The sequence below is a fragment of the Rhinichthys klamathensis genome, unplaced genomic scaffold (genome assembly GCF_029890125.1).
Source record: "Rhinichthys klamathensis goyatoka isolate OS25496 unplaced genomic scaffold, OSU_Roscu_1.1 h1tg000021l_1, whole genome shotgun sequence".
Classification (NCBI taxonomy): Eukaryota; Metazoa; Chordata; class Actinopteri; order Cypriniformes; family Leuciscidae; genus Rhinichthys; species Rhinichthys klamathensis.
The window spans coordinates 2,629,837-2,656,323 of NW_026606572.1; the positions used below are offsets into that span (position 1 = coordinate 2,629,837).

Here is a 26,487-nt window from a genome sequence, read left to right on the forward strand (position 1 = left end):
TTTAAAAAAAAAAAACTAGTGCATATATTCTGGTATTCATGATTATAGACAATGTCTTTATTTAGGATCTGAGTAGTGACTGTGGATCTAGCCCATGCTAGTAGGAATACAGCAATAGTGCTTGCTTATTTAGCCTGGCTTCCAATATGTACTTGTTTCGTAATCAGTTATGTGTTTTATAAAAATTTTAACCTGACTGATAAACTGAGGAAGAATGACATTGATGTCCTGTTGTGAGTGGAAGGTGGGAGAGCCTCTTAATGGGGACTGGAATTTTTAGTATCCAGCATGTCCATGACGAGGTGAAGAGACAAGTGTGACCCATCAGGGGAGCATGCGTCACCACTCCTCCCTTCCGTAGTGACCTCACTGGTTAGACCAGACGTGGCGGTATTGGACCCCACATTGGTCTAAAACGGGGGACTGAAGGGTTGGTCAAAATCCCTTGCCTCTTCAAATACATATATAATCATATGTCATTTTGAATGGTTATATACTTCCTTTATAAAAATCAATAATCAAATATATTCATTATCACATAATAATTTTTATATTCTTGTGCTTGTGAAATTATATTTTCTTAAATGCATGGATGCAAGTAACCAGTTTCTTTTAGGTGCATCCCAATCTTACTTTGAGATTGCACGTAGTACACGCAGGACACGAAGGCCACGTAACCCACAAGGCCGTTTGTCTCTTTCTCTGGGATCAGTAGAAAGGTTAGAGGGTCCTAAAGGCAACGTGGGCACATATGATTCTTCGCTGGACATATAGTCAAGCTATATTGAGCGTTACTATCAAACTTTAATTGTTGTATTAAAATGTATTCTTTCCAGTATATTTCCTTCCTTGGGAGTAAATGCCAGTTATCTGTTTTTCTCCCAAACGAGTGAATGTTTTAGCATTATGTTTTGGTATACTTAACTGATAATAAGGAGCTCAGACTCTCTTCAGCCTTGATGGGAGCTGTTATTTGCTAGTGTCTGTTATTTGTGTGTGTGTGCGTATGACATTCTATGTAGGTTCTGGACGGTCGGACCAGACACCCCGGCGCCCTTCTCTAACCTGCGAGGCCACCACAGACCTAAATCCAATGAGTGGACGACAACTATCTTTACTAATGGCGATAGGCAGCCCTATCTCCTCACATGTGTTAAATTGTTTAGGCTTTAATGTTTCTTAGCCAATGAGAATCATTCAACCTGTAAGCAATGACGTAGCTTAGACCTTGGAAATGGTATAACTGCTGTGATCTTTGTAACTGTAAGGGGTGCGGCCTACGAACTCCTATGTGAGTCTTGAAGCTGACTTCTGCTGATGAGAATGCAAACTATCTTCAGTAAAACTTTTCTTAAATTTTTTATAATTCTGACTCCGGGTCTTCTTTCTTCATATCGGGTTCTGGGTCTTTGACTGTATACCCCTTACACTCCCGTGATGCTTTTGTCTGCTCATTGCTGTTCTCGTTCATGTGTTTTGGAGGAGGCGTAGCTTTGGAGACGCTCTGAAGGGAGGGTGGGATCTTATGCTTTCAAAGCTAGCTCGCTATTGCTAGCCTCACCGAAAAATTGTCTACCATACCTTTATAGGCTAAAGTTAAATTCTACATACATTTGTGACATTTCAATCTGTATAAATTAACATTAATCTATTATGAACAGACACGAATAACAACAATGAACAATAGTATTTATAAATCAGCACTAAACAAAAAGTTGCATTTTTTTACTTTATGCCTCCTAAAAATATCTACATGTATTTTAATAAAAAAATTTAAAGTATGATCAACCCATAAATCATTCAAGAATTTAAGAAAGAATTTTTTTTTTCAAGGTTAAATTTATTGCTTTTATCTTTAACTTTTGTCAAGTTGTGTACTTTCAAAACAGTTCTGCAAGTCTCTATAGTCTGGCTGTAGTATGATTGCCTCATATATTGTGCAACTATAATTAAATAATTATTCCCAGCTCCTCCCTCATATACAAGGTGCTGTGTCATGAGGGGCTTAAGTGGTCAAAAGCACACTACTCTGATTGAAAGAAAGTGCTGAGAGAAAGATTACAGACCACATTTTTACACTCGGGGGCCTATTTTATATGCCACTTAATCATTATTTCATAATTAAAATAACTACAACAGATGGAAACAATATACGTATGTTTAAACAAAGTCAGATGCAGAGGAGTGTGTTTGATTAAAATTCTAATGAACTAGGTCTAGACCGAACACATCATAATATAAAAGCCTGCACTGGTTTCAGAGCAATTCAGTACACGAGTGAATCTAAATCTGGAGTAAATTTAACATGATTGAACAAACTGTTAAAATATCCTACAGGATTTGGAGTTAATCCCACAAAGCACTTTTGTGGTGAAGGTGGAAATAGTCAGATATTTACTAGTGGCTTTACTCAAATAGATACATGCTAGATTACAGTATTGAACACCAAACCATACTTAAAGGGATAGGTCACCCAAAAATAAAAATTAGCCCATGATTTACTCAGCCTCAAGTCATTCTAGGTGTATATGACATTATTCTTTCAGACGAATACAATCAGAGATGTCATGGCTCTTCCAAGCTTTAATTAAGGCAGTGAATTGCTGTTTCTGTTTTGAAGTACATACAAGTGCATCCATCCATTATAAAAGTGCCCCACATGGCTCTGGGGAGTTAATAATGGCCTTCTGAAGCGAAGCGATGCGTTTGTGTAAGAAAACATCCATATTTAAAACTTTACAAACTGTAATCTCTAACTTTCGCTAACTTTCGCTAACTGTCGTACGCGCGTTCATGAGAGACTGGTGTTCCAGCGTATGACGTAGGACGCAGGCAAAAGTAACTAAAGTAACCGTAAGTTCCCGGTGTCAAACGCGGAAGCGCAAAGGATAGAGCAAAACAAAACACCGGTCGCGAATTAGAAGTCTAAAACGAACTTGGTTCTCGCGAGAACTAGCATATTCTCACCCGGAGCGTCCTTAAGTCCTTACGAATTCAGCTATTAATGTTCTAATCAGTTTGATACCAAAATCCCGAAATAATTTACTTGTTAAGCAATATCACTCAAGCAACCGTTGTTCTGAATGTCAACACTGGAAACCAGACCGCAGCTAATGGACCCTTTTCACATTGCTGGGGTTTTCAGAAGCTGAAGTGGTAGTTGTCTAAAGTGATAAACAGAAAATACAACAAGTATATTTTTGCGCTCCCATTTGCTGCAGTTGCAAATTACTTTTCAAAAGAGGGAAACAATATTGAGAGCTTGATTACAATAGTCTGAACAGAGAATTATGTCTAATTTGCTAAGAAAATAAATATGGCTTGTAATGGCATAGATGAAAATTAAAAAAAGAAAAAGGGAAAAGTATATTACAAAGTAACTATTGTACAGATATGTTTACTTTAATACTTTTTTCAAATAAATGATTCTTCCTGACAAATGCGAAACTAATGGCAACCATGAAATGTCAGGTCTTCTTATTCAAATATTTTGACTTTTTTCAGATATGCAAAATACTGGATATGCTATAGAGTTTAAAAAATTAGGATGAGGACACATTTTTTACCTCACATTATAACAAAAACCCAAATATAATGGAACACTGTTAAATACTTATCTATAATATATATTAAACAAGCACTAAACAAAAACCAAGACAATTTAAAATGCTGTATTTTAAACATAGACACTAAAATTACATTCAAAGGCCGATTGGGTCACTGCTGCGCGACAAAGGCTGTCCTAAATTGAAGGCTCCTTCAAATGCGTCCTTGTTTCCCATGAAATTAAGAGTACAACAGATGTATCCTTGCAGCCTTGCCTACCCCAGAATTCCTTGCACGCCAGTGACGACAGGATTTTTTGGGGAGAAATTGCCAAATGACACTTTTAATCACAAGTATTGGGTTTCAACTTATTTAAATATCTAATGATACAAATGTAAAAATAAAAATAAAAAACTTTTAAACGGTTCAAATGTTGACTTATATCTTACTAAGATGTGATTATATATAGTTTATACTCTTTATTATATACAGAAATGGACCATGGTGGAATTTAGACAGTTTGTGAACCCCGTTTTGTTTTCAGAGTGTTCAATATAACTTTCAAATAAGTCCCGTACAAACGTTACTGTCACTCATCAATGGCAGCTGTCACAGGTGAAAGGCGGCAAGAACAATCGTCTGTAGGCTAGATCGTCCCATTTAACAACGCTCGGTCCAACCTTCACTGCCTTCGAAGGGTGCAGCCTCTGAAGTCCGAGTCCTTCTAAGGATGCAGCCTCTAAATTGGGACATATAGCATTTGGTCTGGGTGTGCTAGCTTCCTGGTCATGACGTCACCTGCTTATGATGTTCTGTCATGCCATTGGACTGATTTCACATGTGCTTCAAGATGCAATCACATAGAGGCATTTCCATAGCGGCGCTACTCTGACGTAGTGATGGGAGAAAGCTTTTCAAAGCATCGAATCAATTGAACCAATTGCTTTGCAAAATGACTCCCTATTTCGATGCATTCGAAACACTACACGCTGGTGATGCCTGCTGGTCAATGCAACAAAGTTTAAAGATCAGGTAAAAAACATAGACACTTGTTCAACTTGTTCAAAATGGTGAACCATTGAAATTCCGAAACATTTCGAAACAGTTATGACGAAACGAAGTCTTGTTTACTAAAATCACCTGACTTAAGCAGTTTGATACGCACTCCGAACCACTGATTTGAAAGTGCCCATTACTACTCTGACGCAGCACAAGTTCCCTTGAAAGGGAACAAACCAAAATCTAAATAACACATGATGGAACCACCACTGTAACCAGTAAATTGCGGCAGATGAGCACTTATTCGCTCATTAGTCATTTCCACTCCCTAATATAGCCTTTTTTTTTTTTTTTACTTTTGAATTTAGTTTTAGACACCAAATCATAACATTAAAATATCTATTTTTGTCTATTTTGTCACTTGTTGTACTGAAGTGTGAAGTATATGATTTTAAGAATCAACTTCACAATGAATCTTTCATTGACATTGTATTTCTGCTTTGTTATAATGAGAGGATTTGTGCTGGTGTAAAACAGCATTTTGAGAGATAGTGAGCAGATTATCAATACCGGTAACTTAAACACCTCTAATTAAGTTCATTTCACTGTTGTTAAAGGCTATGCTTATTAACATCTTACCTTTGTCAGTGGACTCCTCTTTGCACAGTTGATGCCCCCTATATGGACCATGTTTGGCATTTGAGGTTTGGGGAACTCAAAGGTAAAGTCATACCTTAGAAGCCAAACTGCAGCATGTCCTAATAGCTCTTTGTATGTAGTGTCCTTCTGCAGATATCTACTGGCAAGTTCATCAGCGCTGGCAAACAGTTTACGGCAAAGGAACATTTCAAAAACTGTCATAATCATGTTTCTTGCTCTCTGAGGGAAAGTCATCTTATCTGAGTAACCGGTGAAGAAGCGCGGGACAAAAGACGGAGGCGAGGGACACTGAGCGGCTGACTCATCAAGCCGACAGGGAATTCCACGCAAGAAATAAATGGCGGGAAGTGAGAAGGAATCGGCAAGGATAGTCCCACACGGTAAGAAAGGATCGGTGAGCAAAACATCAAATCCCGTCTCTCTTAGACTCTTCATCAGGGGCTCGTCGTACAGCAGCCCTTCACAGCCTTTCACCTGCATATTTGTGAACTCTATCAGGTTCCCCAAATTCACAAAAATATCAGTAAATTGTGGAGGCCTCTCAAACGCATTCTTCCTTATGTGGTCCAAGTTGGCATTTAGCTCAGCAATGGTGTAGGGCACACGGAAAGACTTAGTGGTGTAATTGGCAGACGCCCTAATCAGAAAACTGATTTCAGGAACCAGGACCACCATCTCATGACCCCTCTGAGACAACTCTTCCACCAAGATCTTCATGCTCAGCCAGTGGCTGCCATCCACTGGTATGACAAGCACCTTTCCAGCCTGCACAGGCTCTGAGGAGAACAAGCTTAGCCAGGCTAATAGACCCAGAGCGGGAACACTCAGTGCTCTCACCATACCTCTAAAGTTCGAACAGTAGACAGCAACTGGAGATCCGATACATTTAAGACGCCTGGGAATGTTTTCAAATGAGGAGGCGCTTCTAAACTAGACAAAAGGGGAGTGTGTTGATCTCTGGCTGCATGTGAGTACAGCACAACTAATAAGCTCAGACTTTTATGTTACGTCACTGCACTGTGGTTTAAAGTCTAACAAGTGGGTTAAATGTAGCTCTAGGTTAATATTTCAAGAATGTGCAAGGATTAAGAACTGTCACAATTATCAAGAGATAGCTTTGTTCATACAAAGGTAAAGAGGACCTGCAACAGGTTAATATGTTGGTAACACTTTTGTCATATTAACATTAGTTCAAGCATTATACCATGAACTATCACAATAAACTTTTACAGAATTTATGAATTATGTTTAGTTAATTTCTACATATTCAGGTAGTTTTAACTTTTCAAACTTTATGGACTGACATTGTTAAACAAACATAAAAAACAACAATGAATAATAATAATTATAAATCAGCATTGACCTATTAATAAATTGTTTTTACGAGAACAAAGAGAGAGGTAAAAGTAAAAAAATGTCAAAAAGTATCTTAAAATATCAGGTAATTTGACCTTTTTATGACAAGGCAAAGTTAGTTTGTTTCATGTGGTGCAACTCCCAGTTTCTGCATGTATAGTTATTGTCTCAGAACTATTAAAAAAAAAGCCAAATTAAGCCAAACTACTTAATGATTAATTTTTACCTTTTTCTTCATTATGATATCAGGACAGTTGTATCACCCTGACAATTTTTTACTTTATGCCTAAAAATATCAAAATTAGTTTTAACAAAAAAATTTAAAACATCTTAATCATAGAAGAGGTGTAATCAAGTCATTGTATTTTGGATTTGACATTTTTTAATTGATCAGAAAGAAAAAAAATAAACGTGAGGCCACTAATAGTAATATTAACAAACTGAATCAAGCTGCAAGCATAACTAAGTATTTTCCCCCTCACAATTGTTTATAAATTGAAGGAAAAAAGTCACTTTTCTGGTCCATAAGTACAGAGTTTGTTAGAGGATAAAGTTGACCTTTTGACAAAATGTTCAAAACTATTCTGCAAGTCACTATGGTCTGTCAGTACAGGATTGCCTCACATATCATGCAAACTCTCTAAACACACACGAACACAGGGCAGTCACGCAAAAACATGAACTCTCACATTCAAGAGGGCTGTGGCATGAGGGGGTTAAGTGGTCAAAAGCACACTACTCTGAATGAAAGAAAGTGCTGAGAGAAAGATTACATAGCACATGTTTTTACACACGATGACCTGTTTGCAATTTAATCTTAAGCAAATGAGTGTGTTTGATTAAAATTCTAATGAATTTATAGAAATGACAAAAGGTCTAAAGATAAACACATCTAAATCTAACATGATCCAACATACTGTTAAAATATATACAAGAGTCAATCTTACAAAGCACTTTCACGATGCAGGTGGAAAAAGTGGCTTTAGCAGATCTTTTTACTTTTAAAGGTTGTCATGTATACCGAAAGAGATACTAGCACACATTAGAATACATCCACACTCTACTTACGTCAAATCTAATGTATCTCTTTCTCTCTGGTTATCTGTCACACAAATCTTTTATTCTACACTGAATTCAACTCAATCAGAGTAACAATGGTGAAAAAATCAATGTTGTTAACCTTGGAGTGCAGGTGGGCCCAGATACTGCATAGGGCACGATTTACTCACACTTCCTTTGGCTTAGAGCTGCCAAATGATTCCATACAGCCAAAATAAAGATTTCATTGACTGGAGTCTGATCAGACTGACTTGTTTTTCGTTGAAAGCTTACCAGTTCCTTAAAATAAAAACACTGGCAGGCACACATCTACCTGTCTTTCTTTTCCACTGTCTAGGATTATTACAAATAAATTGTGCTTAGTTGTATGTAAGGGGATGAAGTGGGTAAATAATGACTCCTAGCTTGTCCCTGATTGGTGGAATTGGTGGTGTTACAGCTCTCCCAATGTTACAACCATACCCAGTCCCCCTCTATGTCTGGTTTCATTTTAAAACTTGGTTTAACTGTTTAAAAAGAGAGAACAAATTAATTTAAATGTCTAAATATGAAACAGAACCAGTTTGTACAAATGCTGATCTGTTAGAAAAAAAAAACAGACTCGGACAATAATCTGTGATTTATATCTCACAAAAATATCTAACACAACACTGGACTGTAACAAAAACTATGGGCTATCGGCTATAAAAAAACATTGTGCCCTTTAATATGTCCCGCTCGAGCTAGCCCATCTAAAAGAATATATCAGCCATCATGATAACGTGCGATCAGGGTAGAAAATTGTTAAATCTCTGCGTATTTCAGTGTGGAAGGAGGATGTCTTTATCCAGAGATCTTTAAAGAGAAGCATATCTCTGGAATGATTCTGTCCTCATACAGACATACTCTGAAAAAAAGAGACCCAAACAGTTTCTTGCTCTTTCTCAGCCCATTAGACACCATTAATTTAGACAAAACACTCTCTATATATAGTATAGATAATGGTGTGAGGTTTGCTCGTGGATTTGCTGGCTATTTTCACAGCCCATGATGATGAGTTGATGACAGACATGGATAGAGAAAAGTGAGCAATGGGATAGAGGGACAAAGAGCAACGACACTGATACTGTTAGTGCAAATGTACATGCAATTACATGCAAACGTAATTAAGGGGGCTTACTTGTGACAATGGTTTTGGCTTCTTAGTTGCCATTCCTCCAATCATGATCATGTTAGGCATCAACGGTCGTGGAAATTCAAAGGCAAAGTCAAAGCGCATAAACCAAAGAGCTGCGCGGCTCATGATTTCCATCAAAGATGCTTTTCTCTGCAGTACACGTGAGGCGATCTCATCTGCGCAAGTATGCATGTATCTACAAGCCATGGGCTGCAGGAGAGTCCTTACCAAGTTGACACACCTTTGCCACAAATTCATCTGGTCTGTAAAGTGGGTATTACGTTGTGGAACATAAGAAGGAGGACTTGGGCATTGGCTGGCAAGAGTGTCGACACCACAAGGAAGGTTTATTTGCATATAAATAGCTGGAATGGAGAGATATTCACTAACAATGACCCCAACAGGCTCAAACGGGTCAGTGAGAATAGCATCAAATCTGTAGTCTTGAAGCTTCTTCATCAAGTCCTCATTGAAGAGCAGACCCTCTGCATTCCTCACTATAAACGTTTGAAGAAGGTGCATTTGGTAAAAGAAAACCAGAAACTTGGACAGGTCAGAAGAAAGGTCATTACTCAGAATTGCAGTTAAATTGCCTTCCAATGACGCATGTAGTTCATCCTTGGTGTAGTTCACTGGATATGTCAGAGTGGTGGTATTCTGTGAAGGACCCATACTCAGACTCGCCTCTGGGATGACGACCACCACCTGGTTTCCTCTCCTCCCCAGCTCCTCCACAATAGGCTTCATCCCTAACCAGTGACTGCCATCTGATGGAATAACCAACAGTTTCCCAGCTTCAGCTGAACCCAAGAAGAAGAGACTCAGGAGCAACCACACGCCAGTCATTTTATCAGTGGTATAATCAAATCTCTCACTGTGGCTTTTGCCAGCTATAGGTGAGGTCAATGAGAAACAACCAGGTAATGTGTAGCTTACACTACTCCAATATCTTACAATGAGTCTGGTTTATAAGCAGAGGTGGAGATCCTTGCAGCTGGGTGGGACTTTATCTATATGGTGGTGAAGCAACCAATTGGGGTGAAAGTTTAGAAATATGTTATGTCATGCAAAAAAAATTAAATAGAGAAAAATGCATATGGCTTATGGCATAGATGAAAATGGAAAAAAAGAAAAGTAACTATTGTACAGATATGTTTACTTTTTTAATACTTTTTTAAAATAAATGATTCTTCCTGTCAAATACCAAACTCATAGCAAACATGAAATGTCTTCAGGTCTTGTTATTCAAATAGGTGTATATTTTTAGTTTTTTTAAAAGATATGCAAAATACTGGATATGTTTGTAGGGTAACAAAAGTAAAAAAAATAAATAAAAAAAAATAGGATGAGACAACATGTTAAAATGTATAATTGCATTTTTTACCTCACAATTTAACAAAAAATCTAAATACAATGGAATACTTATCTATAATTTATAACCTATTAAAAAGCACTAACAAAAAACCAACACACTTTAAAATGCTATAACATAGACACTAAAATTTCTGGAACAATGTGTATTAAAGGTCATCACTAATACAAGTTGTGCTCTTTTAAACATTTCTTTTTCAAGAGTGAAGTATGAGCTTAAAGATAACAATCATACACAGCCTGTCTTTAAATACTGGCCTTTATACTGGTCTGCACAATAGTATCCTTCCATACCGCAGCGCCCTTCCACGTTTCAGGACACACAAACCAGGCCACACATTTCAGGCAGGGGGCGGAGTTATTAAAACATAACACCATGGCGAAGAGAGCATGAGTTGTTAACAATTTATTTGTCTTCTAAACTAAATACCGATTATGTGCATGTATTTCACATTTCATTACTCCCGCGCTGTGTGGGAAGCTTACATTTGTTTTCATCCTTTATCCTTTTCAGCGTTTGTCGGACAGTTCAATTACTTTTTAGATTGGGTGTTATAAATGGGCTTGGCGATGAAGCAATTTTATTATTGTTTTAATGGTAACACTTTACAATAAGGTTTAATTAGTAAACTGCTTTGTTTAACTAAAAATAGGAATGAACTGCAATTCTACAGCATGTATTAATCTTTGTTAATTTCAATTTTTACTAATATGGAAATCAAAAGTTGTAGGCCTATTTGTTAACATTAGTTTATGCACTGTAAACTAACATGAACAAACAATGAACAGCTGGATAACTTATTGTTAAGTGTTACAACATTATGATTTTTATTTTGTGTATATATATATATATTACAGTAGGCCTACTGTGCAAAAGTCTTAGGCACGTTATTATTTCACCCCAGAAAATGGTTTAGACAGTTATTTAGGCCTATATCTTTTGCTTTTGTGTGTCAGTAGGAAATATCAGCTTACATTTCCAAACATTCCTTTTGCGATTAATTGTAATAATCCAGTGAGATTTTTGGATGCACAAGGTGTCTGACAACATGCAGCCGATAGATAGATAGATAGATAGATAGATAGATAGATAGATAGATAGATAGATAGATAGATAGATAGATAGTCCTAATTCTGTTATATTTATATTATTATGTCTCTGAGTAAAAGAAGAAAAAACCTCCCCATTTTAACTATGCATTTACAGTACATTTTTGCTGAGTTTTATTGTTTTTCAGAATACTCTACACGTTGTGTTGGGAGCTTCCTTTGAATTTTGATATGTAAATAATTACCAGCTCAAGTAATTGCATTGATACAGTTGATATTTAAAGTTTTCTTTCTATTTCCATCTTAAAGTATGACTTTCCAAATATAAGGAGATGGTGGGTACTGTAGGAGCCAAATGTAATTTGTTCAACCACTAGATGGCAGTGTGCACCAGTGGTGCAGGTGAAAGCCACACCTGTTCAATCACATGATTTTTAAACTCCTAAACTGGGTTGAATCAGAAAGGGACAGGTGGCGGGAATATATGGTTATTACCATAGAACCAATGGATTGTAAACTCTGTAAACATACATCTCATTAAATGGATAACAAACTGTTCAAACGGATAACGCTGTGTGGACATTGTTTTAACTATGCGTGAAGAACACCTTACCACCTTTCCTGGGCTTATAGGAAAGCCACTACAGGTACTAATTCTCTAACTTTGGAGTTTTGTCTGAAAGGCATCTCCTTATTTCTATCCAGCTCACACTACATCACCCTATCCCAACCAATACTATATCAACCAAAAAAATTGTGTTACAGGACAGAAAACCTCCAAACCAAGGAGATGTGAAGAAAAAACTACATCCAGCAGTAGGTATTTATCAGTATATGCGATTTTGCAAATCTTACATTTATATGAAATATTAAAACTTCATTATTCTTTTCCATTTTATAATGAAGGAACTCCCAATAATCAGACACATGAAATTGGCTGTCCAATAGATACATTCAACAGACGTGTTCAGGGTCCCCATGGAAGAGCTTCTTTTCCTCAAAATGGAAGAGGAGTGCTGTGTATAAAAACAACCAGCCCAAGAGAGCAGGAGATGCCTGATGAGGGTGAAGAGGATATACAACCCAAACCCTCACAGCCATGCAAGCATGCCAGGCTGATCTGCTGACAGATTTGAAGCATTTAAATCTCTCACACCAAGCGCTTCTTGCATCAGCCTAGGCTGGACCTATTTTGAGTTATTCCCTCAATTTGGATCCCTTCTGTAGGTCTGGTGTCGGGTTTGGTAGAAAGTGTGCTCTTTCGTGCTCTTATGGTGATAGGCCTCCATTTTCTGAATGTCGTTTAGGCCATCGCTATATGGGCAGCAGGTTGAGCTCTGTAGGTCTTCTCCCTTTACGTGAGTTTTTAGTAAGGTTGAATAATAGGCCACGGTTCCCTGTTAGGAAGTATTAAGGGGGTGTTAAATATGGTTTTCATAGGATGGTGAAATTAGGGCCCTGAAGTTCCATATATAGGTAGGCTATGCATACCCTTCCCATAGGCCTCCTCTTGTGTAAGAGTCGTCAGGCTTATATAACGGGTAGTGCCAATCTGTAGTAGTGAACAGGTTGGCTGTATGGAAAATTCTCTAGTGAGGCCACCGTTCATCCGAGCACCTAATAGACATTTTTTGTGTGAGATGGCTTCCTCCCTATCGGGAGTTATTCTACTGAGGCCACCGCTCTGTCAAGCTCCAGATATAACTACAAAGTCAAGCATTGGCCCTCTTCGGGCCACCTTGATAGCCACCTTATACTAGAGCAGCAGTTCTCCTCTCACTTTAGAAAGTCATTGAGATTATAGCTCTGAACTTCAGTTACTTTATATTCGTGTGTCGGCCCTCACAGGGCCGCCTCGTTTTCTGGCTTGGGCTTAGTAACTAGGAAATTGGTGGCGGTTTGCTAAGCATTCTCGCCTCAAGCCTCTCAGTATCTGAGTGTAGGTTCCTTAGAGCTAGAGTGATAATTTATTCCTGTAAATATAGTTGTTCCTATACTGGCTTCCTCTTACTACAAGAGTCGTCTAGACAAGGCCCGCCTTTTGCACTATGCGTAAAAATGCCTGTGGTGTTACAGGGTAGATAGCAGCATAGGTAGCAGGCTATCTTCAAAAAGCCTCCGCTGAAAAAAAAGATTTTTTCCGCTGAGCCCCTTGAATAAAATAATTTAAGACATAAGGTTGAATGTCGTTGGCCACTTATTGTGGCCTCCATTTCCTTGGGTTTAGTAGAGAATGTAAAATCTGTCTTAAAAAAAATACAAGATAATAGGCCTCGACCTTGATATATTCCTTAGGGTCATGCTGATAGTACTACCCTTGTTAGAGTCTTTATTAGAGAACTTTGCTACCCATAGCTCATATGATATGCTGAGTACACTGCCTGTTGGCAATGTAAACCTTAGAGCTAGAGGCGCTCCCCTTATTAGGATCCCTTTCAGAGTGCCCAGCCTCCGCAGGGCTCTGAAGCACTGTGTAGATCGAGTAGAGTCACTCCCCTCGTTTGCAAGGGTTCGAAAGCGCTATGCTGAGTTCTACTCTCCAGGATGTCTGTCTCTATGATTACTGCCACTATCTGCAGTCCTCACTATCGGATGCCTCCACAAGTAAGGCAAGTAATACTAGAGACTCTGTTTAAAAAGCACTGCACGGGCTGACGTCCATGAAAGTCGAAGCTGTAGGCCTTACAGTAGGCCTCCTCGATAATCCGGTAGCGTAAGATTTACTCCCCTTGCTTTAAAGGGTCGATAGCACTTTTGCTGAGTACACTGCCTGTTGGCAATGTGAAATAAGTATAACCAGGCCCACAGAGATGTCTGTGAGAGCACCTGACTTCTGTCGCTAGCTCTGCTAACAGTTCCGCTATCAAGTAGTTAGGCCTTGACAGGCCCCCTTGAAGGCGGATCCCCAACGAGTTGGATGCTTAGCATTGCAAAGGCAAAACCTAGCCCAGAGCCTGGTCAATACTTATCAGGTTTTGAGTATAGTGTTTCAGAATCTATCTGAGGATTGTTCTGTATGAATACTTAGCTCCCCAAGTCTGGTCGGGAGGTCGAAGGACTCTCACGAGGCCTCCCTGTTAGATCAGCCCTAGAGCTGGAGGCGCTCCCCTATTAGGGTCCCTTTCAGAGTGCCCAGCCTCCACATGGCTTTAAAGCACTGTGTAGAACCAGGATTGGGTAGAGTTACCCCCCTCGTTCGCAAGGGTTAGAAAGTGCTTGGCTGAGTTTTACTCTCCAGGATGCCCGTCTCTATGATCTGGTCTGTGAGCGATCACTGCCACTATCTGCAGTCCTCCCTATCGGATGCCTCCACAAGTGAGGCAAAATATGTTAGAGACTCTGTTTAGGAAACAGGTTGTTGGCAAGTGTGAAGACATGACCAGAGCGAAGGCAGGAGACACTGCTTGCAGTCAATGAAATCTTTATTGACTTAGGAAAAATAATAACACATCAAAAAATAAAACACTAAAGGTGACCCTCCTCACAGAGGTCCCTCACCAGAACTGCCTTAACAGACAAAAATGCATTCCTTTATACTGAAAGGGCCAACCATTTGACAATAATAGGGAATTTAAATAATATGTTCACATACATAATACATAACTACACTAAAGGAAAATAATATTAAAAATACATTAACCTCAATTATACAAGAAAAGTAATACAAATAATAAACAAATATATTTCTACATACTATCAACATAAATGATAAAACATGAAACAATAACCCCCTGCTCACATTGAGAAATGGACTATGCCTACACTACCCAGAATTCTTTGGGATGGCATAAAATGAGGAACAGGAAGGCCGCACGTCCTCTTAAACACCCACCCCCGGAACCATGCTGCAGACATGAACCCAGAAGGTTAGTTTTGCAAATGAGGATAACACTAATAATTTATGTAAATTCCAAATAAAGAAAATAAAGAAATACATCTCTTGGTGTCTTTTATCAGTCTAATGTGCACCTTCGACTAGACAAAGTTACCAAACAATGAGAAACAAACATTTATAGAAAGAATATAAACCAAACAAACACAGGGCATACACCACAACCAGGGGTAAATTAGGAGATCGTCACAGCAAGACTAGGTCATTAAATTAGACCAGGTCAGCCTCCCTGGTGGCATGTGGGGTTGACTTCATGTCCCCCACAGAAAGTGACTGGACGGGACTCCTTTTGACCCCCTGGCCATATTCCCTTAAATGAACCCCTTCCACTGAAGTTGTTGGTTCCAAAGCCTTGAGCAGCCTTGGTAGGCCTTCATTGTATCGGAGGCCTCTTTGAGGCTTAGAGCTTGGGTAGTGGTTGTAGGGAATACTGTCACTGACAGCCTGTATGTGACCCGAAGGGGGAGTGTTTTTGGCATTTCAGTGAAACTGCCGTTTTTTTTATGTTTTTTTGTCACAGACATAATTTGGCATGCACTCCCCTCAGCATGGCAGTGTGGGTAGATTGTTCCCCATAGTGTTCTGATGCAGTGCGAGTTCCCTTTCGAAAGGGAACGTCTCAGGTTACGACTGTAACCTATGTTCCCTGAGAACAGGGAACGAGACACTCCGTCTTTTCGCCATGCCTTGGGGATGCCTGCTGAACAGTCCCCTTCAGACGATAAGTTGTTGACATGTTCTCCAGGGTCCCCTTATATACTTCCGGGTCGCACGAGTGATGATGCTGTTGCCGGCCAATAGGACTGCCATGATTAGATAAGCGTTTCAGACACCGGTTCACGCGGAGGCGTTCCCCATAGCGTTCTGACGCAGTGTCTCGTTCCCTGTTCTCAGGGAACATAGGTTACAGTCGTAACCTGAGCTGTTTCTATTTATGTTTATATGAATTCATAAAATGTAAGCAATTAATTTCTTACAGCTACAGGTTTGGATTTCAAAGTATTTTAAGTACCAAAAACTGTTGACACATTTGTCCAGAGTATTTACATTTTTCCAGAGTATAAAGTTTCTAAGTGCATTAAATATATTTGAATTACAAAAATAACGGATAAGACTTTACTTTAAGATTCACATTTTACTGTAGTAGTACTTCTCTGGGAAGTACACAGTCCAAACAATGGAATCATAAAGAGCAAAAATTACATTTTCTAAACCAAACACACAACCCCACCACAAGGGAGAAAAGAACACAAACTCAAACATAAACCTAGACAAGTCAAATCTAACGAGACATGTGGAAAACAACACAAAATTGTGTTCTGTCTGTGTATATGAATTGTTTCATATGGAGTTTCAAACATTGTCATTTTACAGTGATGCTTCAGGCTGAAGAGAGACATTAGAGTGTAATGGTTGTCTGGAGACGCTGTATGTTTGGTTTAAAGATGGCATGGAATGAAGTGCATGCGCAGAGTTGTGAGTGATAGAAAGGCAATGAGAGAATTTAGTTCAGAATCAGATGAAATGCTGTTACTGAAGGGAAATTCAAAGTCCTGGTTGATTAGTGTAATGCATTGTTCAATCCCAGCTAACAAGGAACCCAACAAACACAGAACTTTCCCCTAACGTTCCCCATAATTCCCAGTTGCTTACTTTTTGGGGAACCAAATAAGAACGTTCTCTGTAGGTTCTTTTTTTAATAACCTAAAGAGAACTTTCAAGAACTTTCCCTGCAGGATATTTTTAGGTTTTATTTTATAACCCAAAGTAAACCTACCCAGAATGTTCCCTGCAGGTTATTTTTAGGTTTTATTTTACAGTATATTTTAAAGAGAGCTTTCCAGAACGTTCCCTGCAAGTTAGTTTTTTATAACCTAAAGAGAGCGTTTCCATAACAAAAGTTATGTATAAATGTTAGGACAAAACGTTCTTAAAACATTTTTTAAAAACTGGATGTTTTGAACATTCAGACAACATAAAAAAAAAAAAAAAACGTATTGATAGTATTGAATGTTCCTCTAATGTTCACATAAACCAAGAAAAAAACGTTCTTAATACTTTAAAAAAACTGATGTTTTGAACGTTCAGAAAACATTCAGGTTTTCATAACATTTCCTAAGTGATAGAATGGAATGTTCCTCTAATGTTCACATAAACCAAGAAAAAAAAAGTTCTTAATATTTAAAAAAAAACGGATGTTTTGAACGTTCAGAAAACATTCAGGTTATAACATTTCCAAAATGATAGAACTGAATGTTCCTCTAACGTTCACATAAACCAAGAAAAAAACTTTCCTAATACGTAAAAAACAAACATGTTTTGAAAGTTCAGAAAACATTAAAAAAATAAAGTTTTCATAACATTTCCAAAATGATAGAATGGAATTTAACATTCACATAAATAAAGAAAAAAATGTTCTTAGTACTTAAAAAAAACGGATGTTTGGAACGTTAAGAAAACATTCAGAAATAACATTTTCATAACATTTCCAAAATGATAGAATGGAATGTTCGGTAACACTTTACTTGAAGGGGTGTGCATAAGACTGACATGACACTTTAATAATCATGACATGACACGTGTCATGAATATTAAGGAGGTTTTATGCATGTTTGACAACTGTCATTAAGTGTCATTCGCTCAATTATGACATTTTTAATGCAAACATGACATTGTTTGAGATGTATTTGTTATGACAACTTGACATAAACCAATACATCATAACCTGTCAGTGTCTTGGTAATGACAATTTGACATTACCAAGACAACATAAATTGTCATAAATATGTCATAATCATGACAGAGCAGATTAATTATCAAAATTAAGAAACCACTTAGCTTTATGGGTTAACATTACATTAAACTATGATGTGGTTGGTTTTGACATTGGCTGTCATGACGCCATTATAACTGTGTCATTAATATTTTTCTTGACCTCAACTACAGTGGTACAAATTGAATTTGTCATTAAAATGTTATAATGGCCTCATGACAGCCAATGTCAAAACAAACCACCTGACAGTTTAATGTAATGTTAACCCATAAAGCTAAGTGGTTTCTTAAGTTTGATAATTAATCTGCTATGTCATGTTTATGACATATTTATGACAGGTTGTGTTGTCTTAGTAATGTCAAGTTGTCATGACAAAGACAATGACCGGTTTTGATGTATTGGTTTATGTCAAGTTGTCATGACAAAGACAATGACAGGTTATGATGTATTGGTTTATGTCAAGTTGTCATGACAAAGACACTGACAAGTTATGATGTATTGGTTTATGTCAAGTTGTCATTACCAGGACACTGACAGGTTATGATTTATTGGTTTATGTCAAGTTGTCATAACAAAGACATCTCAAACAATGTCATATTTGCATTAAAAATGTCATAATTGAGCGAATGACACTTAATGACAGTTGTCATAAACATGCATAAAACCTCCTTCATATTCATGACGTGTCATGTCATGATTATGAAGGTGTCATGTCAGTCTTATGCACATCCCTTCAAGTAAAGTTACCGAATGTTCTTCTAATGTTCACATAAACAAAGAAAAAAATGTTCTTAATACTTTAAAAAAAACGGATGTTTGGAACGTTAAGAAAACATTCAGAAATAACTTGAGCGTTGTTACAAGAACGTTTTCACTCAACATTATGAGAACATCAGTCAAGAACAAATAACATCACAAGGACGTTCTAAAAACGTTGTTCTAAGTTCTAAGAATGTTTTTTAACTATAAACATTATAAGACCGTTCCAGAAACATTATTTCAGGAACGTTTTTAACTCACATTTACATAACTTTTACATAACGTTAGTGAAAGTTATGGGAACGTTCCCTGTTAGCTGAGTCACAGCCTTTCACCTGCATATTTGTGAACTGCACTCCCCAAATTCACAAAAATATCAGTAAATTGTGGAGGCCTCTCAAACGCATTCTTGGTGGTCCAAGTTGGCATTTAGCTCATCAATGGTGTCGGGCATACAGAAAGACTTAGTGGTGTAATTGCCAAGATGCCCTAATCAGAAAACTGATTTCAGGAACCAGGACCACCATCTCATGACCCCTCAGAGACAACTCTTCCACCAAGATCTTCATGCTCAGCCAGTGGCTGCCATCCACTGGTATGACAAGCACCTTTCCAGCCTGCACAGGCTCTGAGGAGAACAAGCTTAGCCAGGCTAATAGACCCAGAGCGGGACAACTTAGTACTCTCTCTCACTATTCCTCTAAAGTTCGAACAGTAGACAGCAACTGGAGATACGATACATTTAAGACGCCTGGGAATGTTTTCAAATGAGGAGGCGCTTCTAAACTAGACAAAAGGGGAGTGTGTTGATCTCTGGCTGCATGTGAGTACAGCACAACTAATAAGCTCAGACTTTGATGTTACGTCACTGCACTGTGGTTTAAAGTCTAACAAGTGGGTTAAATGTGGCTCTGGGTTAATATTTCAAGAACGTAAGAGCATTAAGAATTTTTACAGTTATCTAGAGATAGCTTTGTTCATACAAAGGTAAAGAGGACCAAATGTCTACAACAGGTTAATATGTTGGTAACACTTTTGTCATATTAACATTAGTTAATGCATTAGGTACCATGAACTATAACAATAAACTTTTGCAGAATTTATTATATGTTAAGTTAATATTATATATAAGTAAATTTCTACATATACAGTTTTAACTTTTTAAACTGTATAAACTCATTTTAATCTATTATAAACAAATATGAATAACAACAATGAATAATAATTATAGAAATCAGCACTGACCTATATTAATAAATTGTTTTTTAAATAAATAATTTTTAAAAAGGTAAAAGTAAAAAAAAAAAAATACACATACATATATTGAAAGTAAAAAAAAAAAATCCAGTTGATACAACTATCCTGATATCAAAATAAAATAAAAAATAAAAAAGATTGAAAAGTATGATATTCTTAAAAATGTATTATGAAGTACCGTAGTTTGGCTTAATATTGTTTAATAGTTCTGAGAGAATATATATACATGCACAAATAAAAACATAAAACTGGAAATTATATCATAAAGATGACCCCCTGCAGAAAAAAAGTGAAAAAGTATCTTAAAATATCAGAGTATCTTTTTATGACAAGGCAAAGTTAGTTTGGTTCATGTGGTGCAAATCCCAGTTTCTGCATGTATAGTTATTGTTACAAAGTGCCTTGTATTTAGCTCTTCAGGTAATAGATTTATATTAGTAGGGTTTTCTTATTGAGAGTTGACATATTCAATGACTGTGGACTGTTAGTGGCCCCTTGTGGTATTACTGAGTAATTGGAATATGCTAGGAAGTGCGTTAGTTGTCGTTATGACTCCGTAGAGTGTGGACTGTGGAGCGCAAGAGAGTTCGCCTCATCTCATAAAGTGGTGTTATATAAGCGTGTGCGTGCATCTAAAAGTAAGTTTCTATGTTTATCAATCTTATTTCATTACTGTTTACGGGTTATCAACATAGTTCTGTTCGTTAGGTTAAATAGGCATAATTAAAGTCGTCTGTTCGGCTGATCGACCTGCATATAATCTCAGTGCATGGTCATAATTGTTCACAGTATGCTCCTGATGTTATCTCGAACATTATTGTAATACCTTTTCATTGGGTATATTTATATTATTTGTTGATATTGTCGAGTATGCTAAGAAAAGTGCTTCGTCATTCAGATTTGCACGCGCTGTCGACGTGCCGTTATTGACGCGGGTTCGAACCCCAGTCTGACTAAAGTTAGATAAGATGACAAAAGTGAATAATATGACTTCTGGATATGTTCTAATGCCTTTCTAACTATTGAAATATCTTTGTTATTGATCAACAATTATTGTATGGATGTTAAAAATTGATATATTGTTTTTATTTGTCTTATAGAACCACACACACACAAGTACACCCAATAAATCCTCAACAAAACCTATGTGCATCTTCATTGCGTCCTGACCAGACGTACCACAGTGATTAATTTAACCCGAGCCACATCGGTTACTTCATAACAAATTGATCCGGCTCGAAGGACCAATTTGTTATGAAGTAACCGATGTGGCTCGGGTTAAATTAATCACTGTGGTACTGTGATACTCACTGTTTACGGGTTGATAACCCGTAAACTTACTTTTAGATGCACGCACACGCTTATATTATATATAACACCACTTTATGAGATGAGGCGAACTCTCTTGCGCTCCACAGTCCACACTCTACGGAGTCATAACGACAACTAACGCACTTCCTAGCATATTCCAATTACTCAGTAATACCACAAGGGGGCACTAACAGTCCACAGTCATTGAATATGTCAACTCTCAATAAGAAAACCCTACTAATATAAATCTATTACCTGAAGAGCTAAATACAAGGCACTTTGTAACAGTTATTGTCTCAAAAATATTTAAAAAAAAGATTAAGCCAAACTAATGATTCATTTTTAAGAATTTAATTCTTTTCTTTTTTAGAAAAGAGATTTTTACAAAAACATTTTTTACAAAACTTTTTTTTTTAAACATAATCATAAAACAGGTGTATTCAAGTCATTGTATATATTATTTGCAATTTTAATTGATCAGACAAAAATTAAGGTAAGGTCACGATAGTAATATTAACAAACTGAATCAAGCATAACCAATATTTTCCAACGTTTTTTCCCTCGTTTTTGTTTATAAATCCATAAATCATTCATGTTATGCTGTAGGTGTCACAGTCTCCGTCTGCACCAGTCTGTCTTAGTCTGCACTACACTACCCAGCATCCTCCTTGACTCCACACCTGAACTCACTCCCTCATTTACCCACCTGTTCCTCGTCTTTATCATCAGTGTCACCTGTCTTCACCTTGTTATGTTTGATTTGTTCTTGTATTTAGGTGGCTTCTGTTCAGTCTGTCTTGGTCGGTTCTTGTTATTGTCATAGTGTTTTTGTGAGTGTTCCTGCCTGTCTTCCTGCCAATCTGTACCTGTGAGTTTTTGAAGTAAACTAATTGAACTGGAGTTTATGACTTTGCCTTTCTTCACCCGCACCACACCCGTGACAGTAGGGCTGTGGCTGAGCTGGTTAAAGCGTAAAGCATTGTTTATACTCGACGCGTCCGCATGAGCGCAAAGGTGCGCGTGGCAAAAATGACGTGATTGTAACAGCACGCGCGCCTCCGCATCCCACCATTTACTATAAATGAATAAAAATATTGTTTTTTTTCTCTAGTTTTGAAAACTCTTCGCGATCGACTTAAAATGCTTCCAAGATCGACTTGTCGACCACGATCGACGGGTTGGTGACTCCTGTAACGTTACTGTTTTACGGTCAATAGTACTAATCAACTGATTGTCAAAGCCATAACACAGCGAGGGAGAAGAACTAATAGGCTTCTCTTTCAAGGTATGAACGAAACGTGCTCTGTAGCGCTGTTTGTTCGCTGTCGGCTACGGTAGAAACATGACGTCACAATATGTCGACCTTCATAGAAGGGGGTGCCCGCGGTTATGTAGATATAAATGTCTCATTCTAAGGTAATAAAAACATAACGGTTCATTGAGTAAGGTCTTTATACACCACTGAACACATAGTTATGGATCTTATATTGCATTTCTGTCAATAGATCCTCAGAAATATTACACATTGCACTTTTAAAATAGCCTACATTTAATTTAATCAGACTACACCACTGTAAAAATTAGTCAAGTCAAGTTTTGTGAACTTACAGAGTCTAACAACACAATGAGTTAGCACAACTTCAACTTGAACAGAAATGACAAAGCTAAAATAACATTTAACCATGCATGAAATACATGAACATTTTGTTTAATGCGCATGCGGCAGAAATACATCACGATGACGCACTACTTTACTAGAGTTTGAACATTTTTTCTGTAATCGTGATCATAGACAGTAAAAGATCGCAATGCGTGAGGAAACAAGCTGCCCAAATAAGAAAAGAACAAAAGGAGCGCCACGTTTGGATGATTACAGATGAGACAGATGAGACTTTATGTACTGCATCTTGATATGCTTTCTTAAAATTTTTCACTGTAACATGGCAGTTGTTTTTGCGATTAAGAGTGCATTTTAATCGCAGATATAAACGCAATATAGTCTCGGGAGGTGAATTTACCATGTATCTATGATTGCATTCTAATAATTTCTGACATCCCCCTGGGCGTTATGGCGGTATCGTTACCACGGTAGAAATGTACGGAGCCCCCCTAGTCCCACTTTGTCAAAACAAATATTATAACTATCTCGTGGCCTCAAGATACTATCTCGTGGCCTCAAGATAAGTAACTCGTGGCCTCAAGATACTATCTCGTGGCCTCAAGATAAGTAACTCGTGGCCTCAAGATATTATCTCGTGGCCTCAAGATAGTATCTCGTGGCCTCAAGATACTATCTCGTGGCCTCAAGATAGTATCTCTATCTTGAGGCCACGAGTTACTATCTCGTGTACCTCAAGATAGTATCTCTATCTTGAGGCCACGAGTTACTACCTTGAGGCCACGAGATACTATCTTGAGGCCACGAGTTACTTATCTTGAGGCCACGAGTTACTATCTTGAGGCCACGAGATACTATCTTGAGGCCACGAGATACTTATCTTGAGGCCACGAGTTACTTATCTTGAGGCCACGAGTTACTTATCTTGAGGCCACGAGATACTATCTTGAGGCCACGAGTTACTTATCTTGAGGCCACGAGATACTATCTTGAGGCCACGAGATACTATCTTGAGGCCACGAGATGCTTATCTTGAGGCCACGAGTTACTTATCTTGAGGCCACGAGTTACTTATCTTGAGGCCACGAGATACTATCTTGAGGCCACGAGTTACTTATCTTGAGGCCACGAGATAGTTATAATAAATTTTTTTGACAAAGTGGGACTAGGGGGGCTCCGTAGTAATGTCAACCGTAACAGATTTTTTTATTCCGTGTATACCGCGACATGTAAATAAGTGGGCGTGGTTAACTCTAATACGTGCGTGAGACTGAGACACTGAGATTTGTCAAAGAAACATGCCTATAATCCTGTATCTGAGGCAAAATTACTAAATATGCAGCGCAAGTTATATATTTCTAATACAATTGGCCACTGAACCAGCTGATAAAATCTTCCGTTGATTCGATACGTGAAATCTTACAACTTGACACTCAAATTAACCGATCGCATTTTACTGATGCAAAAGACGTGCGCGTGCACACGCACTGAGAGGGAGCCCGGAGTGTCTGTTCACGGGCTATGGTAAAAAGATGACGCAGTTACTTGTAACTTGTAAGGTATGTATAATTTAAACTACTTAGTCAACGCGTAGCTGTTCGGTTTTCATACTGCTGCTCTCCTTTAGTCACTTCTGAACTTGAACTTCTCTTGATTAAAGCTCCAGGTGACGGTGACATCACAAACCACTTAAACAGACATGGCAAAAATGTACCGGGGAACACATTTAAACATAACTGTATTACTAATATCCTAAAAAAATTAAAAGGAAGTAACTAATTTATTATGAATAGAATAGTTCAATATAAAATGTTCAGATATTATAAACTGATTGATGAATAACATGAGATTGAAAAATTATTCAGCAACACTTTATTTAACCCTCTGGGGTTGTTCGGCCCAAATGGACCCGAATCATTCAAATAAAAAAAATGTTAAAAATCACAGCTTCTTCGGAATGGTCCGAAATTTGGTGACTTTGTTGGTATTTGGTATATGAACACCCAAAAAAATTGGGGACAGGATGTGAACAGTCTAAGTGGTTGTAAAAAAAATAGTCACACTCAGGACCTTCGGGTCCAAATGGACCCCCATAGGAAATGAATGTGAAATTGTCAAAAATATGAAAACATAGATTATTCAATATGAAAACACAGACTATTCAAATAGAATAGTCTATTTGAATAGTCTAAGTGGTTGTAAAAAAAATAATAAAAATACTCACACTTAGGACCTTCGGGTCCAAATGACCCCCATTGGAAATGAATGGGAAATTGTCAAAAATATGAAAACAGTTTTTTTGTGCATACAATATACAAATCAGCCAGAAAGCAGAAAAATGACTCAACGGTGAAGGGGTGAATCTCTAAAACATCAAGAGTGCAAAACAGACACACACACACACACACACACACACACTGTATTATATATTTATAATAATCTGTATTATAAAGTAAAACTGGCACTTCAAATTACCATTTAAACCAACCAAACAAACAAAAAACAAGACAAAAATAGTCTTTGAGAATCTGTTATTATATTTTAAAAATCAACAACCTGAAAAAAAATTGGTATATATTTGCAAAAATCACTAGAATCCCCAAGCCTTTCTACAGAGAGCTGTAAATCCACTAGTGGTAAAAATGTGCTATTGTGTGATAAAAATGCTCAGTGTGTCCACCAGATGGCATCTATATTTTTTTCAAAAATTGCTTTCATGAGGCCTAGGCTTCACTCTAAAATGTAATACAGCTTTGATAAAAAAAAAATAATAAAAATAAAAAAATTCTATTATGTTCAATGGGAAAAAATGGGTCATAATTATTGCATAAATATTAATTATAAATCATAAAATATCTCAAAACACCAAAAAAGAAAAGAATTTTTTTTATAAAAAACAAGTAAAAAAAAAATTATTATTTTTTTTTTTTAAAGGGGTCATATAATGGTACATGCACTTTTTTAAGTTGATTGTACTGAAATGTGTGTTGGCAGTGCCTGTACACAACCATCATATAATGATAAAAATCCATCCAGTGGTTTTGTTTTAATCTCCTTATATGTTTTCCCCTGCCTCAAATCGAGCCGTTCGACCGTGTGACGTCACACGGTCGGACGCCCCTCCCGCGATTGTTGATTGATAGGCGCGTTTCAATACAGACCCGCCCTCGCGGGTGAGAGCTGTCAATCATAGTCTGCGCGGACCGGCGCGGTCATTGTTGATATGCTGGAGCACTGTCTATGAGCAGAATGGCGTCTAAGCGATTGTGGTGTTCTGTTCTTGGGTGTAATAACGAACACAGTAGTCATTTTAATGTTCCTAAATCCGAACCGCTGAAGACGCAGTGGCTGAGTTTGTTTTCGAAGGGAATATTCCCCACGACCAACGTCAATGCTCTCATGTTTGCGCGAATCATTTCTCACCAGACTGCTTTATAAACGAGGATCAGTATAAAGCTGGTTTTGCTAAGCAGCTGCTCCTGAATAAAGAATCGGTACCAGATATTCGTGTTCCTGCTGAACCTCTAGAACAACTGAAGTGAGTGTTACCTTTTATTAAACTTTATATTAATATTTATATCTTTGCAAATCGCTTCACGATGAATGAGTCTAAGGTTTACACTCAGGGTACATTACTGCATGTTTTCTATGTACGACGTTCTCCATATAATTCATAATCC

The 26,487-nt window shown here is 37.6% G+C and overlaps 2 protein-coding genes across 3 annotated transcripts in view; both read right to left on the reverse strand.

Annotated features, from left to right (window-relative positions):
* Nucleotides 1-26,487, reverse strand: part of LOC130076509 (UDP-glucuronosyltransferase-like) — a 56,013-nt gene that overhangs the window by 24,655 nt on the left and 4,871 nt on the right. Inside the window, exon 1 of one of the 2 annotated variants that reach the window (XM_056241624.1) lies at nucleotides 8,780-9,641. The exons of the other annotated variant lie outside the window; for it this stretch is intronic. Within the exon in view, the coding sequence (XP_056097599.1) occupies nucleotides 8,780-9,622 (843 nt within the window). The 5' untranslated portion in view covers nucleotides 9,623-9,641. Of the gene's footprint in view, nucleotides 1-8,779; nucleotides 9,642-26,487 lie in introns of those variants that run through there. 2 annotated transcript variants of the gene reach the window in all.
* Nucleotides 5,165-6,301, reverse strand: LOC130076551 (UDP-glucuronosyltransferase 1A1-like). Its single transcript, XM_056241671.1, has one exon. It carries the CDS (start codon nucleotides 6,043-6,045, stop codon nucleotides 5,173-5,175), a length of 873 nt encoding a protein of 290 aa, XP_056097646.1. The 5' UTR covers nucleotides 6,046-6,301; the 3' UTR covers nucleotides 5,165-5,172.